This window comes from Malaya genurostris, chromosome 2 (genome assembly GCF_030247185.1).
Source record: "Malaya genurostris strain Urasoe2022 chromosome 2, Malgen_1.1, whole genome shotgun sequence".
Lineage (NCBI taxonomy): Eukaryota > Metazoa > Arthropoda > Insecta > Diptera > Culicidae > Malaya > Malaya genurostris.
The window spans coordinates 258,970,760-258,984,607 of NC_080571.1; the positions used below are offsets into that span (position 1 = coordinate 258,970,760).

Consider the following 13,848-nt stretch of genomic DNA (forward strand, 5'->3'; position numbering starts at 1 on the left):
AAATAGTGATCAAAAACTGCGAAAAAGATCTCAATCACTTTTCTTCGAGATTGCCAAATCGATGTTTACAAATTTGTTGGTTCAAAGGAAAAGTCTTACAGTTTCATATGAAATTCCTAAATTTGTTGTGGATACTACTTCCGGTTCCGGAACTACAGGGTAAACAGGATTTGTAGATTTTGTAAGGTTAAGTCCGGACAAGCTTTCCTATTTCTATGCAATGAAGAGTTGTTTTTGCGAATTGAATTACAACAGGTTTTTCGAATATGAATCAAGAAATGCAATGCGATGTTTAGTTTAACTTATTTATTGACTAACAGTACAATAGAAATACTTTACACGATAATCTCATCTTATGTTGCAACCAGTGTGTATGTGTGTGTATCTACAAAACAGAACAAATTTGAGTCATTGTTGAAAACCTACGATTGTAGAGTTTGTTCCGGATTCGAGTCCTTTTAAAATGCCGCTAAGTTCGTGACGATGATGCGTTTGAATCGACGATTGTTTAACGATGATACACAGCCGAGTGAGCCAGCAGGGGTTCGTGGTGAACGAGGGCCGCGGCAGGTGCGTGGTAGGCTACCGAAGGAGCATGAGCGTAAGCCAGAGCAGGTGCATGAGCTACGGAGTATGCTGGAGCATGTGCAACGGAGTAGGCCGGGGCATGGGCAACGGAGTACGCCGGGGCAGCATGGGCAACAGAGTAGGCTGGGGCATGGGCAACGGAGTAGGCCGGGGCAGCGTGGGCAACAGAGTAGGCCGGGGCAGCATGGGCAACGTACGCCGGAGCGGCGGCAATGGTCTTCACAACGGGAGCGGCAGCAACGGTCTTAACGATGGCGGCATCGGCGGACTTGGACACGACAGCATTGAATCCATTGATGGGATCGGCAGTGTAGTCCACGGTACGGCGGGTGCCATCGGGTTCAACCAGAGAGTACTGGAAAGATATTGAATCAGTGTCAGAAATGGGCCAAAGCAAATCTAATCAATCCGTTTTCTCTGGCAGCTGGTGCGCTTTGAGTTCCGGGAAGGCAGAATTAATTATGGATGTTCATCTAAACGTGATCTTTGTTTGTCTGTCACCAGCACGAAACGGACGAAAGGCGAAAGCCGAGTTACGAGTTAGTTCTACGGCTGCCGCGACAGCAAAAATTTTACTTCGACCGAACGTGGCTGAGAATACCTGCTCGCGTAGGTACTTTTTGTGTGTGTGTGTGTGTGTTTTACTAGTGCTTCAGTACCAGGATGTGTAGGTAATATAACTCGTATTCAATTACTCATCATGAAAGCTTCCACTGGCGGCCTGATATGTGCGGTTGTGTTGTGTTGGCTCGTTTTGAAAAATTGGAACTTTGAACGGAGCCGGAAAGACGTCAGTCGGCGAGATCGATGTGGATGTTATGTGGGTTGAAGGAACAAAAAATTGATTCATAAATAATTAACTGGAGGCAGTCGCGGGTTTGGTACCAGAGATTTTGTTAAAGCTGAGTGTGTAATCATGACTAGCCGAGTTAAACGACAACAGAGAGCCGAATTTAAACAACTTTGGAAATTTTTTCTTCCAAGCCAATCAAGTCAGACGTTGCACGACAGTGCAATTATGAACGGTGTTGATCAAAGTGATTCTACGATGAGTTCAATTTGAATTTCCAAACTGTGGCGCCACCTGTCGAGTGCTGTTCCACCGAAACCATCTCAAATACGTACCTGTCCCTGCACAACATCTCCGTCGCGGCTTTCGTGCTGCTGCTTGTTGTCGCCGGTAAGCGAATCCTGAACGTCGTACGAGAAGCTGTACTGCGGATGTGCGTCGTATTCTTCGGTCTGCAGAGATGGAATAGTGTGAAGAGTGTTAGTCAATTTTAGGGAACCGTCTCGGGATGAAAGCCATTGCCTGCTGTGGCAACAGTTTACTTTGTGTGCCAGCGGTAATGGTAGTGAAAATAACAATTTAAATTTAATTTGAAGCATTTATCTAGGATAATGAAATTTCACCAGAAGGGCGATTAATTTTCAGCTTAACAGTATCTAAATGGTATATCTGAGTGGCAAGTTTTTTAATCTTCTATCATGGTTGGTTTTCTGAAAGAAATTTTGTTGTTTATATGCTTGACTAATGAATTCATTTATGATTTTGAGAGAAAATTTATTTACGTTTTCAGTTCGGTTTCAAGTCGCACTACCACAAGTCAGCAGTACAAACTCAATTAGTAATTTTCTACGTTAAATTGTGACCGTCATGATAGAGTGTACTCTATACGAGTAAAACAAAAACAAATTCCCAACGAATTGTTGCTATGGTATCCCGAAGTGCCTGCCTAGATTTGGATCATGTTTTTGATGGGAAGCTAGGAAGCCAAACTTACCTTCACAATGGCAGCTGGGGCGGCAACGCCAATTGCCACCGAGTTGACACCAACTGTGACGGCAGCGAGCAGAACGAATACCTGTCGGTGGCAGGTGTTTGTTTTGGGTAGAGATAGTTTTTCATCATCACCGGATTTCAGCAATTTCAGTTTTTCAAGCGTGGTGTAGTTGTCCAAATATGCAGCAGGGGAAAAAGATGGAAATAAAATGAAAAAATAAAACAATAGTTTTCGGTTAGTGCTGTGCTGAGGATATGATTCTGCCATTTTGTTTTGGATGTTTCCAAGAATTTCATTCGCCATCAGAGCGTTATTTCAGTGCGATTCGATTCAACAGTTTCAAATTTAAATCTCTTAGTAAATAGAGTTGATTTTCACGAATCCGTAAACCAGTGTCCTAAATCTTTTTTTCTACGTACGTGCAAATCCTTCTGCACTGCGAGAAAACAAAAAGAAAATAAAAAGCAATTGAAAATCGAATTCACCCGAAACCAGCAGTAGGAGTTTCCTTCCACAAACAGCAATCTGTACCAATTCGGTCCCAGTTCCCGATGTGTACCAGTTTGTTAGGTTAGGAATCGATAAAAGCACTCGGATATTGCAGTTTCTATTTTCGAACCGAACAGCTCGCAACTTTTCAATTCATCGAATGCGGGGATTTATTTCCTACGTTAAATACTGTCTTCAGTGTTTCGCTTTCCCGGTTCGGAATCGTTTATTTGAATCACCATCGCACCTAACGTGTTACTTTCAGGCCCTCCCCTAGGGCAGGGTGTCGGACGGGTGTTGGGTAAATAGTGAAGCCCAACTTCGAGGCTCACCAGAAAGTTGTTTGCCTTGCGGAATGGCTAGTCCTTAGGGATCGTTGGAACGAGTCTGCTCGTCGATTTATTTAAATTTATTTTAATCTGAAGTATTTGTCTCTTTCGAAACAAACCGCAGTAGGCGACGGAGAAACTACAATGAAATGCGGTGGTGATACCGCCAAAGGGGGGGGGGGGGGGGTTAGTACGCCAATGTTTTCCTTTGGTTGACAGGACACGCCATTTATTGAGCAAATATTGGTGAGAGAAAATTTTCCCTTTCTCCCGCTGAGTTAGATTGGCCTTTGTCGGTATTCGGGTCGTAATAAATTAATCAAATTTGACTGTTGTTGATTGGGAAAGTGGCTTTTGGAGGAACAAAAAAGTACTTTTGCTGTGGTTCTGCGGTGAATCAAAAGTTTTCAACAGAGGCTATAACCATACAAATGAGTATAATATAGTTTATGATGGATAAAGTACATTTTTAGTGTTCTAATTCATACAACCGAAATACTGCTACAAATTTCCGAAACTTAATTATAATTGACTACTAACCCCGGTAACAATTAAGCACTAGTGATGGCAGTAAAGTAGCCTTTAATGAGCATCACAGAATTCTTATAGCTCTTATATCTGCAAACTGAAAGCTCATCTGTTGTAAATCAATCAGAATTCAGCTTTCAGGATGCACACTAGTCATAAATAAGCATTATCCATGAATAGCCGTATATTTTGCCAAAATCGACCCTAATCTAGTCTCAAAAGCGATTGAGATGCCAATTCGCGATCATTTGCTGCCATGATGAGGCATTAGCATGTGCTTATTGATTACCTGGGAATGCATAAATTGTTATTGAATAATAACGTTGTTGTGGAGTGAACAAACGAAAGAAAACTTTCTTGAAGCGCAATAGTGATTGAGATTTGTCGACGTTAAACTGGCATGATACCAACATCAAAATGACATAAATGTCGTATTGTAACCTAAAAATGACGTTTAAACCATGTATTTTGAATGTAAATGCCTAATAGCACTGCAATTACTTGCATAGTAATGAACTGTGCAACCATTAACGATTTTATGCTGTAATTGTTTATTTAGTGCTATGAAAAAACAAATATAATGCTATCATAATACCGTTTTGGTGCTTAATTTTTTGGGTGAAAAATCATAGTTCAGTTCGACTCAGCTCAATTCATAATAAATAAAAAAAACATGACATGAACGTGAAGCAGTGGAAGCTCTAAACGAGGGCTGCTTTTCATTTCTGAAGCAACGATGTAAGAATAGCTCCTTGGAGCTCTTAGAACATGAAGGAGTGGAGAAAATCATAATTTTTTGAAACATCTTAATGTTTCCACCGAAATTTTGGAAATGGTATTGTCGAAATCCCATTTTGCTTTTCTTTGTTATTTTGACTAATCAAACATCAAGATTATATATGAATATGATTTAGAAAGAAATAATCAAATATTTTGGTCAGGCAACACTGTCTGCGAGAATTTTATAAACAATGTGATCATGAGATTTAAACTGGACATACTTGACTACACTCAGATGATCGTCAACAGGTGAGATAACTAAGTGCCCATAAGCTCCTATTTCATGCCTCCCTGTGTGTCTACGATGACATTTGGTCAATAGAACGGCGTCCACTGGGTGCTTGCCTTCTGCGTTAATAGCCGAATGAGAGGGTGTGAATTGGTTTGAAACGCGAACATATTTGAAAATCCTTCAAATTGGTCAAGTATTTCGCATTGACATCCTATTGCTGAAGTGTATTAAAACCCTTAATGTGATTTTAAATTGTCGACGCGTTCTCATGAAAACTGACTGCAGCAATTCCTAAGTTAGCATTTTTCCTCACATATTTCGACGCAAGAAGCAAAATACATCTGATAAGTAAGGATAGCTTTTTGTGTATAAATAAGAATTCTATTTTTGTTATTGGTATTTTATTCAGGAGCGTTGACAGAAAAAATATTCAGAAGTGTGTTATATCACACTATGTTCCAAGGGTGAAATTGTCTGGTTCAGAACGTTTGGAAGGTTTCGATATGGTAAAAAATGTAACATTAAATACCAACTCGAGTGTTGGTAAGATTAGAAAAAAATTAATTATTTATACAAAACTGAAGAACATAAACCAAATACGCATCGATTGTTTGCCAATTGCAAGGGATCGAAAGTCTTGCTGTAATGTTTGAATCCATTTGATGCAAGCATTTCATTTAGGCGGGGCTGATCGATGGAACGGTGACCTCGGAATATGATTTGATCTGTATACGAAATGGGTCATCGGAATTCGATTGAGTCAACGCCTCCCTGAGTTCAGGATTAAAGTCATTTGCATCTATAAACAAAACACATGGAAATATATTTTTTCTGTAAATTACTACCAAACAGTGGCTCTTGAGATAGGTTAAACACACACACGCACATATTCGAATACACTCAGATATATTTGGCAGCGGTTCAAATAGAAGAAGCAGCACTTAATAATGAGCTCGAGAAATATCAAAGGCAAAACAACAATCGTGAAGCTATATGTAATCTTCTAGAAAATAAATAACTTCGAACGGGAATCATCATAACATTACAGATAAATTACTAAACGGTAATTGAGCAAAGAAGAATTCGAATGAAAGATCTTGTTTGCAATCGCATCCAACTTTTTATGTCCAACAGCTTTAACAAAGCTATTTTTGGTCTATCCATTTAGGCATTTGTAGCTTGTGTTCTATAGTAGCATTAATAATGCAAGAATCAAACATTTAGTTTCTGCATTTTTACGGTAAAATTGTTTGCCCTTTATGGTTTTTTATTTGCTGCTAGGATTCATTTTTCGCGTTACTAAAGAATTCGATGATGTACATTGCTTGAAAGCATTAGTTTGTGCCTTAGTTCGCTCTACGCTGTATACGCCTCGGTTGTTTAATCACCGTTCTACCAAAACGATACCCAACGCATTGAAGCAACGCATCCAACGAAAATTTGTTCGATTTGCTCTACGTCGGCTTCCTTGGAGAAACCCTTGGAACCTTCCAAGTTACCATGCCAGATACAAACTGATTGATCTCGATTTGTCCGTCGCGATGTCAGCAAGGCTACTTTTGTGACTGATCTCCTCCAATCAAGAATGGACTGCTCCGAGCTCTTACAGCATTTACAAATTGATGTCCATCGCCGTAATCTTAGAAACTTTTCATTTCTTAGGATCCCCTATGCTAGAACTAATTATGGGTATAACGAGCCATTTGCCAGCATGTACCGAGCATTCAACTACTGTTCCAATTCATTCGACTTTAATCTATCACGGAACGTTGTCAAGAAATTGTTCCTAGGATGCCTATCTAATTAGTTTTAGTTAGTTTAGTAATAATATGTTTAAGTGAAATGTATCATTTTGATGATTGTAATCTGTTGATGCAAAAGATGAGGAGGTTTTATGCCTGTTGGAGAGCAAGTTGGACAGAAACTAACTCCACCGAGATTTTCCATGCTTCAAATAAACAAACAAATATTAGCTTTACAGTCAGATTTATAATTGCAAGTAAGACTGATAGTTCTTTAATTCTGTATTTGAACCAAAAATTACCCGGTGAACGACCAAAATGGTTAAAGACGGGGTAAAATAAATGATATTAAAAAAAATGAACCGAACATTCGCAATCGTTTTGATGGTTACACGCGTAAATCATACGTAGAGCTATTTTAACAATCATTTTCGCTTCGTCATAATTAGATTCCGACAGCTGTGAAATTACGTTGGCAGAATTATACAATCATCTTGTCGGTTAAAGGACTATTCACACTTTTCCGATCCGGTTCAGTTCCGCGACGGGACAGCAGAAGTGCCTTCAATGCGTTGTCAGAGTTTTTTTGTCAAAACTTCCTTTTATCTTTTTCTGTACCCGAACCCGACCAATACTTGTCGAACTCGGGTTCGGGTCAGGTTTCGGGTACAAATACCCGAATCTCGATCATCTGTATTAGGTTAGGTAAGCAGTGTATTCACGTATTACAAAAAAATGTATAAACAAAAAAATGATTCAATAAATACATCCGGGAGCTCAAATCTATTGCGAAAGGTTCTTTCAGGCTGATCTTGTAAAAATGCTGTAAATGTAAAAATCGGCTAGGTGGAGTTCTTGACAGGAAACGGCTGTTTGTTGGCATTGTTTGCAGGTTTTCGTTGGAATTCAGCTAAAATATCGACAGAAACTCACGCCTGCGTGGAATTCCAGCTTTCAAACAATTGGAGTTTTTTTTTCATTCTATTCACTGAGGTTCTTAAACTTGCTAGTGAAGTTTTCTGATTATATTATCGGAGTTCCATGAAGTTTATCAGTTAAGCTTTTCGAGAATGTTGCCTAAAGTGAAAAAATGAGAAGGAATCTATCGGTGGTTTGGCTTAGGTCTGATCCAAACGAAAATATTTCATTTATAAATATGATTGGCAAGTTTTGAGTTAATAATCAAAAGTCCGAGAAAGTTTTGCTTTGTGTCACGCGACACGTGTTTTGTAGGTATATTCCTACAGTGTCTAAATCAGATTTAGCCACTGAATAAATCGGAATCTGATGCTGTATAAACACCTACAAGTTATAGGCGACATACGTATACTGCAAGAATAAAGGGACAATTTGAAAAAAATGAAGTATATAAACCAAATAACTATTTAAAATGTTGACTATTCAACCGGGGTTGTTTGATGAGTTTTTACCAAAATGCTACTTAATTTGAAAATCAGTTGAGTATTAAACACAAGATACAGAATAAAACTAGAAATGACACAATCACTATAGATTTTTCACGTGCGTCGTCGTTTCAATACCTATTTTTTATATTCCTAGAGGAGACCGGGACTAAGCTGGACATTTTTAGGAAATTCAAAAAAGCATCCATTATAACTAAGTTTTTTAGCCAAACTTTCTACACCGTTGTTTAGGTTCAACCTCAAGCTAAAGTTCCCAATTTCTGGTTTGGAAAAATATGCATTAGTTTTCGTAAAAAAACGCGAAGAAGTGACTGACCCAGAATTCAAAATTTCAGAAACTTTGGGGGGTAAGTCTTTTAGAAGTTAAAAAAACACCCTTTAGACCTATGTTTTTACTCAATTTATCTAAACCGTTGTGTAGCTTAAACCTTTAGCTTCCATTCCCAATTTTGGACTTAGAAAAACATGGATTAGTTTTTGTACCAAATCGCGATGAAGTGACACACCCAAAATCCTATATTTTGGAACCGTGGGGTTAAACCGGACCATAAACTATTTTTATTTTGGTAATAATCCCTGGTTTTTCAAAAGTTCTTCAAGATTTGCCATAAACAATTCGCATAAAAACGGGGAGAGCGGATTAACCATTGGTGCCCCTTGTAACTGTTTATAAAATCCGCCTCTGAATTTGAAGTAATTTATATCCATACAAAGCCGAGTTAGGTTAAGATATAATGGTATTCTTTAACCCATTTGGAGATTTTTTGGGTAGGGGCTCCCACTGAAGAAATAATTTCCCTTATTTCGTTACCAGGTTTGTGAACCTTTGGTAGTCTTTCGATTTTGGGTAAAGAAGGGTTAGGAACTTTGAGGTTATTGAGGTTGGTATTGAAGTTTGGGGGGACATTCAAGAAGAGTTTTATCCACTTTTTTGATAATTTCAGGAAGGGGGCGGTTCTTTGTTTCCTTAAAAACCATCATTATTTTTGGGTTATCAAGTTGTCATAATCTTGTTTGTCCATAATAACTACTTTATTTCCAGCCTTTACATAAAAAACAGACTTTTCTCGCAATTGTTTCACTAGTTCTTTTTCATCTATGGTTTGCTGATTATTCAAAGAAGTACTTTTAATGACGTCAGCTACGATAGTTCTGGCGTCATTAATTTGAGAAAAGGAAGGATCACAGTTATTTAAACCTGTTTATATGTCTATAATAACTTATTTACTTTTGACGGAATTGCATAATTTAAACCAAGATTTAGAAGATTAGTTTGTTCATTGGTAAAATTTTAAGATGAACGATTTACAAGAAAATCCTCCAAAAATTGTACTGGAGGTTTTGGGGGGCGGCCTGAAAAATTCTTGGATCGTAAATTTTCGAATTTCTTATGAGAAAGAATTCGTTTGCGTTCGGATTCGCAATGTTCTGCAATTTTTACTTTGTTTAGAAAAGTTTCGAAGCCTTGGGGATATTGTTTCGCTAGTTTCAAGTGAAGGTTACAGCATTTCAAAGCTTAAACACCGTAGGGTGTCAAATCTTAAGATAACTAAATGAGGGCAAAAGAAATAAAACCGTGTTCCAATGAATTGTCTGCTGGTTTCAACCCCGAAACTTTTCACCCTGCAGTACCAAATGTTTGATGCTGAAACTTGAGACTTTATTGAAGACTTTTTGATAACATATAATGAACGTTTTATTTAAATGTATAGTCAATCTAGTTTTAAGAAGTTATAAGAAAAAGAATGGGAATATAAATATTAATATTTAGGTTTGTTTCAATAAAACGTTAAAAATTTCAAATCGAAAATTATGTGTCCGGTTGAGCCCCACCGTTCAAAAAAATCGGTTTAGCCCCGTACATACAATTCATTATCGAGACGCAATAATAATTCTATTTTCACGTAATCGAAAGCACTCAATAATCACCGGATTCATTACGAAATTAACATTTGGAAGCATTAACCAGACCATCATCACAATGCACAGAAATTAAATGTTTTCAAAAAATCAGTGAAAAACGTACACATTTTGACACAAACACGATCGACGCCAAACTGAATTGACTTAGCGTCACAGACTAACAGACATGACAGTATGTGTAAATTCTTATAAAAATAATTTTTCGTGATGCACTAGTTCCACCTATATTGTACTGCGCGAACTATTTACTATCTGTACACCCCTTGTGATATGTACAAGTTTTTTTACTAGTTGGTTTCCCCTCGTTTGTCAACACCGATCAGCTGCTTGCAGGGATGCCTGATTTCATCAAAATATTTGAAAATGAATCGTCACAATAAATTTTTGGATTACGTTGATAATATATTTAACTTTTTCGCGATGTTGGAAGGTAACCATTTATTTGACTCAACGTTGTTCATCTAGACTATTTTTTATTGTGTTGGAAGTTTCACCCGAAATTAAGTGGCGGCAGACCAGAAGCAAGTAAATATTGGTTCGATTTTGTATTGCGTTGGAGGATGAGAAGTAGGCACAATTATGTATATAGTTTTGGCAATATGTATTAAATCTGTACCCTGCATGAAATTCGCATGGAGGTATACAACTCAATACATTACAGGTAATTCTGTATGAATGGCAACTCTGTTGGTAAATGAAAAAAATAAACACAGTCTAGATGACAGACAGGATGTTTTTGATAGGGTAACGTGGCGCCATCATGACATATGTGAGTACTGTCCCAAATAAAGGAATATTCAAAATGACCGTTAAAATGATTGAAGAATCTAATTTGAGTGTCCTGTCTGTTAGTCTGTGTTAGCGTCATCCAGCTAACTGACGCCAGTCCGTCACATGAAAACGCGTTTACAAAGTCAATCTTTGAATCGAAATGATTGCTGGTTTTAAGATATTTGAGCTACATTGAAGGATGGGACGGTTTGTCACTGAGATCAGTAATTCTTGTGAGATCCAATAATTTGATGTATTACGTTTGTTTTGAATTTGTTGTCGTACTTATTTCACGTATTTTGTTAACTGCTTCAGTTATTTTTGGGCTTTGAGTTTATGGATTATTATCTAACTGCTGCCAGAATCTCGCGCCGTTTTTATTCATCAGATGTAGCTCTGTGAAGTATTTGAGTTTTTTTTTCAACCAAACGGTAAGAATAGATTGGGAGATTGGGAACGAATAATAATTCCTGTTCCAATTCGAATCTGGACCCCCTAGTGGAACATTTTTACTGAGATTCGGTAGAATATTTATGCTCGAATGTTTGTTTATCATACTCAGAGCGCTCTGATTGCCCACCAAATGCCCCAGATGTTGGCTACGATAGCACTTACTGGAGCGCCCTATCCTTGCCACCGGGCTGGTTTTTAGTTTAGCAACGCCATCGCACAGTATCGCATTCAGCATTTCATGTTAAATATATCACTCACTTCTCGGTTGATTTTTCATTAGGGCGTATAAGCAAGTGACAGTTTCTCTTCAATCACTTTCTCTTTCGATTATTGTGATGTGATTAAAAAGATTTTCTTTGATATCACTATTCTGTTTGAAAGTCGAAAGTTTCGGGTATCATTGCATGCATAGAGTTGAGTGATAAATGTGGAAACCGCTTAGTAATTAATCTTGAAGAGAAAGTAGACAAAGAGAAACTGTCACTTGCTTGTACGCCCTTTTGAAAAATTTTTTGGAAAAAGATACGCTCAGAGACAGTACTTTATTTAAGGCATATGTAATGGCATCATGGAACTTTACTGTCAAACTGAGAGTTGTATTAACCGAGTTGACGTTGCATATTGGGCATTGCAATTCCATGTCAAATTATAAAGTCATCAAATTCAAACTAGATAAATATATGGAATTGCAATTCAATTGTGGATTAAAAAAACTATGAAACTTCGCCGTTGAATTGACTGATTGAATCTACCATCCTACAACCACAATCTATTGGAATAACATCTTTTATCATCATTTTGTTGCAAGAATTTCATTTTATTAGTGAATACAGATTAATATAGATTTTTTATACAAAGAATACAGATTTTCTATGAAAATATCTGGCATCTCTGGTGTACAGTGCTGCTAGTTTCGTGCGCACAAATTTGATTTAATTCCTTCAGATTTGTGTTCCCGAGTTTCAAACCCATGGTTGCACATACGAATGTAGTAGACATTTTCATTACCAAGCACTAGCGATATAAATTTGAGTTTTCAGCTTCTATTAACATATCGGAACAGTTCTACTAGAAACGGCTGCGAAAAGTAATACGAATAATGTGTTTCCTTCTCTCAAAATCGAGTCCTAATTGAAAGACGTCACGATAGTTATATCCGTCATATTTGAGAGATGAAATGCGCAAGCATAATCAAACAGACAGTCTCAATGCATAACATTTACTCTCGGAACATAAACAGTGAATCTAAATCGTAGCATATTTTCCGTTTTTCACTTCCAGCATGAACAATCAATCTCAATCAATGTCTCACTTTCGCAATTTTTCTTTGCCTGTATTCTCTACAGAGAACTTCTCTCAAGCGGTAATAATTACCATATTTATATTGCCGAATTCCGTCAATCCGCCTGATTAAACATCTGTCGCGCGATTTTTATCATTAGCGAAATTGGCGAAGTTAGTCTCGAATGAAAGTTTTGGGAGGATTCGGTATTCCCCAAACGGTAGACAGCGGATGAACTACAAAAATGTTTCTTCTTTCCAACGAGTCTTACTTTTATTATCTAACAAGATTTTGTAACTAAAAATTCAAAACGAGTTCAAAGAGGTGGCTACGGAAATAACGAATAAAGAAAATGTTAATCCAAGCTTTGAAAGTTAGCAAATACGCCTGATCGTTTGGAATTGAAATTTCCTGGTTGATCTGTACAGCGCAAAACTGTAAATTTACAGACAATTCGACGAAAGCTTTCTACAAACGAACAAGCTAATTGTCTGCATTACTGACCGAATTTCATGGCAGCTTGTGATTGAATGAAAATGACATAAGTTAGGTTGTTCGGTTTAAAAATATAATGGAACGTTTTGTAATACTTAGGCGAACTTCTGCAGAAGCACTACAAACTCTTTACGGTGTAACACGTTATTATCGATTGATGAATAGGATATGACAGTTCAGCTGACGTTGCTCTTAATCATCGCGGCATTGGACTCTGCTGTGAATTTCCAGGTTAGTGCTGCGGCAACAATATAAGGGCAAGATTCAGTCCAGAAAATGCGCACAATATTGAACGAATCTCTGCAGAAAGTTTATCATTACGATTCACATTTCGATTAATTCTGTCACTTTTGGTAATATTATGTAGTGATAATATTTGCTTCCCATATATATTAATTCGGTGATTATTAAGTTGATCATTTTATCAAACATAAAATCAAGATAGAGTGGTCTTCGATTTCTTATGTATCCCTGAGCTCGGTTCACTGTCAATTTCAGTCTTTTGAAGCAAAACAACAAGCGTCTGATCGCTAGATACGTCATAACTATGACAATGATTGTTTTTATTCGAAACAATAGTTACGGTATGAACGATATTGAGCAATTTTGCTTCATATCCAGTGATTCTAAAAATAGGAAAGTAAAAACCTTAGAACTTTTGCTTAGAATTTATTTGGATTGTTTTTGCCTCATCCCGCGAAGCATCGAAGTCAATTGAAGCAAGAATTTATTATGTACTGAATATAAACATATGTTTGCTTCCTTTGTTACTTGTATTGTTTCCATGGCATTTTGTCGGAACTAGTCGACGCTTTTTTATATCATTTCTTTTACCCCGGCTTATTAACGAAGGGTTAATAAAATTACATTTTTACTGAGATAACTGGTTTACGATTATTGACCCAACATTTCTCAATGGATCGTATCGTACAGCAGGATTTTGAGTTTATCTTTAATTTTATTTTTAAAAGTATGTGATAGAGATTACGTCAAATTGACATTAAATTCTTGATTCGTTTCATTTCGAT

General features: G+C 37.3%; 1 protein-coding gene across 1 annotated transcript in view; it reads right to left on the reverse strand.

Moving 5' to 3' along the window:
- Positions 1-291: 291 nt before the first annotated feature.
- The window catches only part of LOC131429681 (cuticle protein 21-like), a 31,033-nt gene continuing 17,476 nt past the window's right edge, over positions 292-13,848 (reverse strand). Inside the window, exons 2-4 of the mRNA XM_058593972.1 lie at positions 2,373-2,453; positions 1,714-1,830; positions 292-943 (exon numbers count right to left, since the gene is read on the reverse strand). Coding sequence (XP_058449955.1) covers positions 509-943; positions 1,714-1,830; positions 2,373-2,453 — 633 coding nt within the window. The 3' untranslated portion in view covers positions 292-508. The remainder of the gene's footprint in view (positions 944-1,713; positions 1,831-2,372; positions 2,454-13,848) is intronic.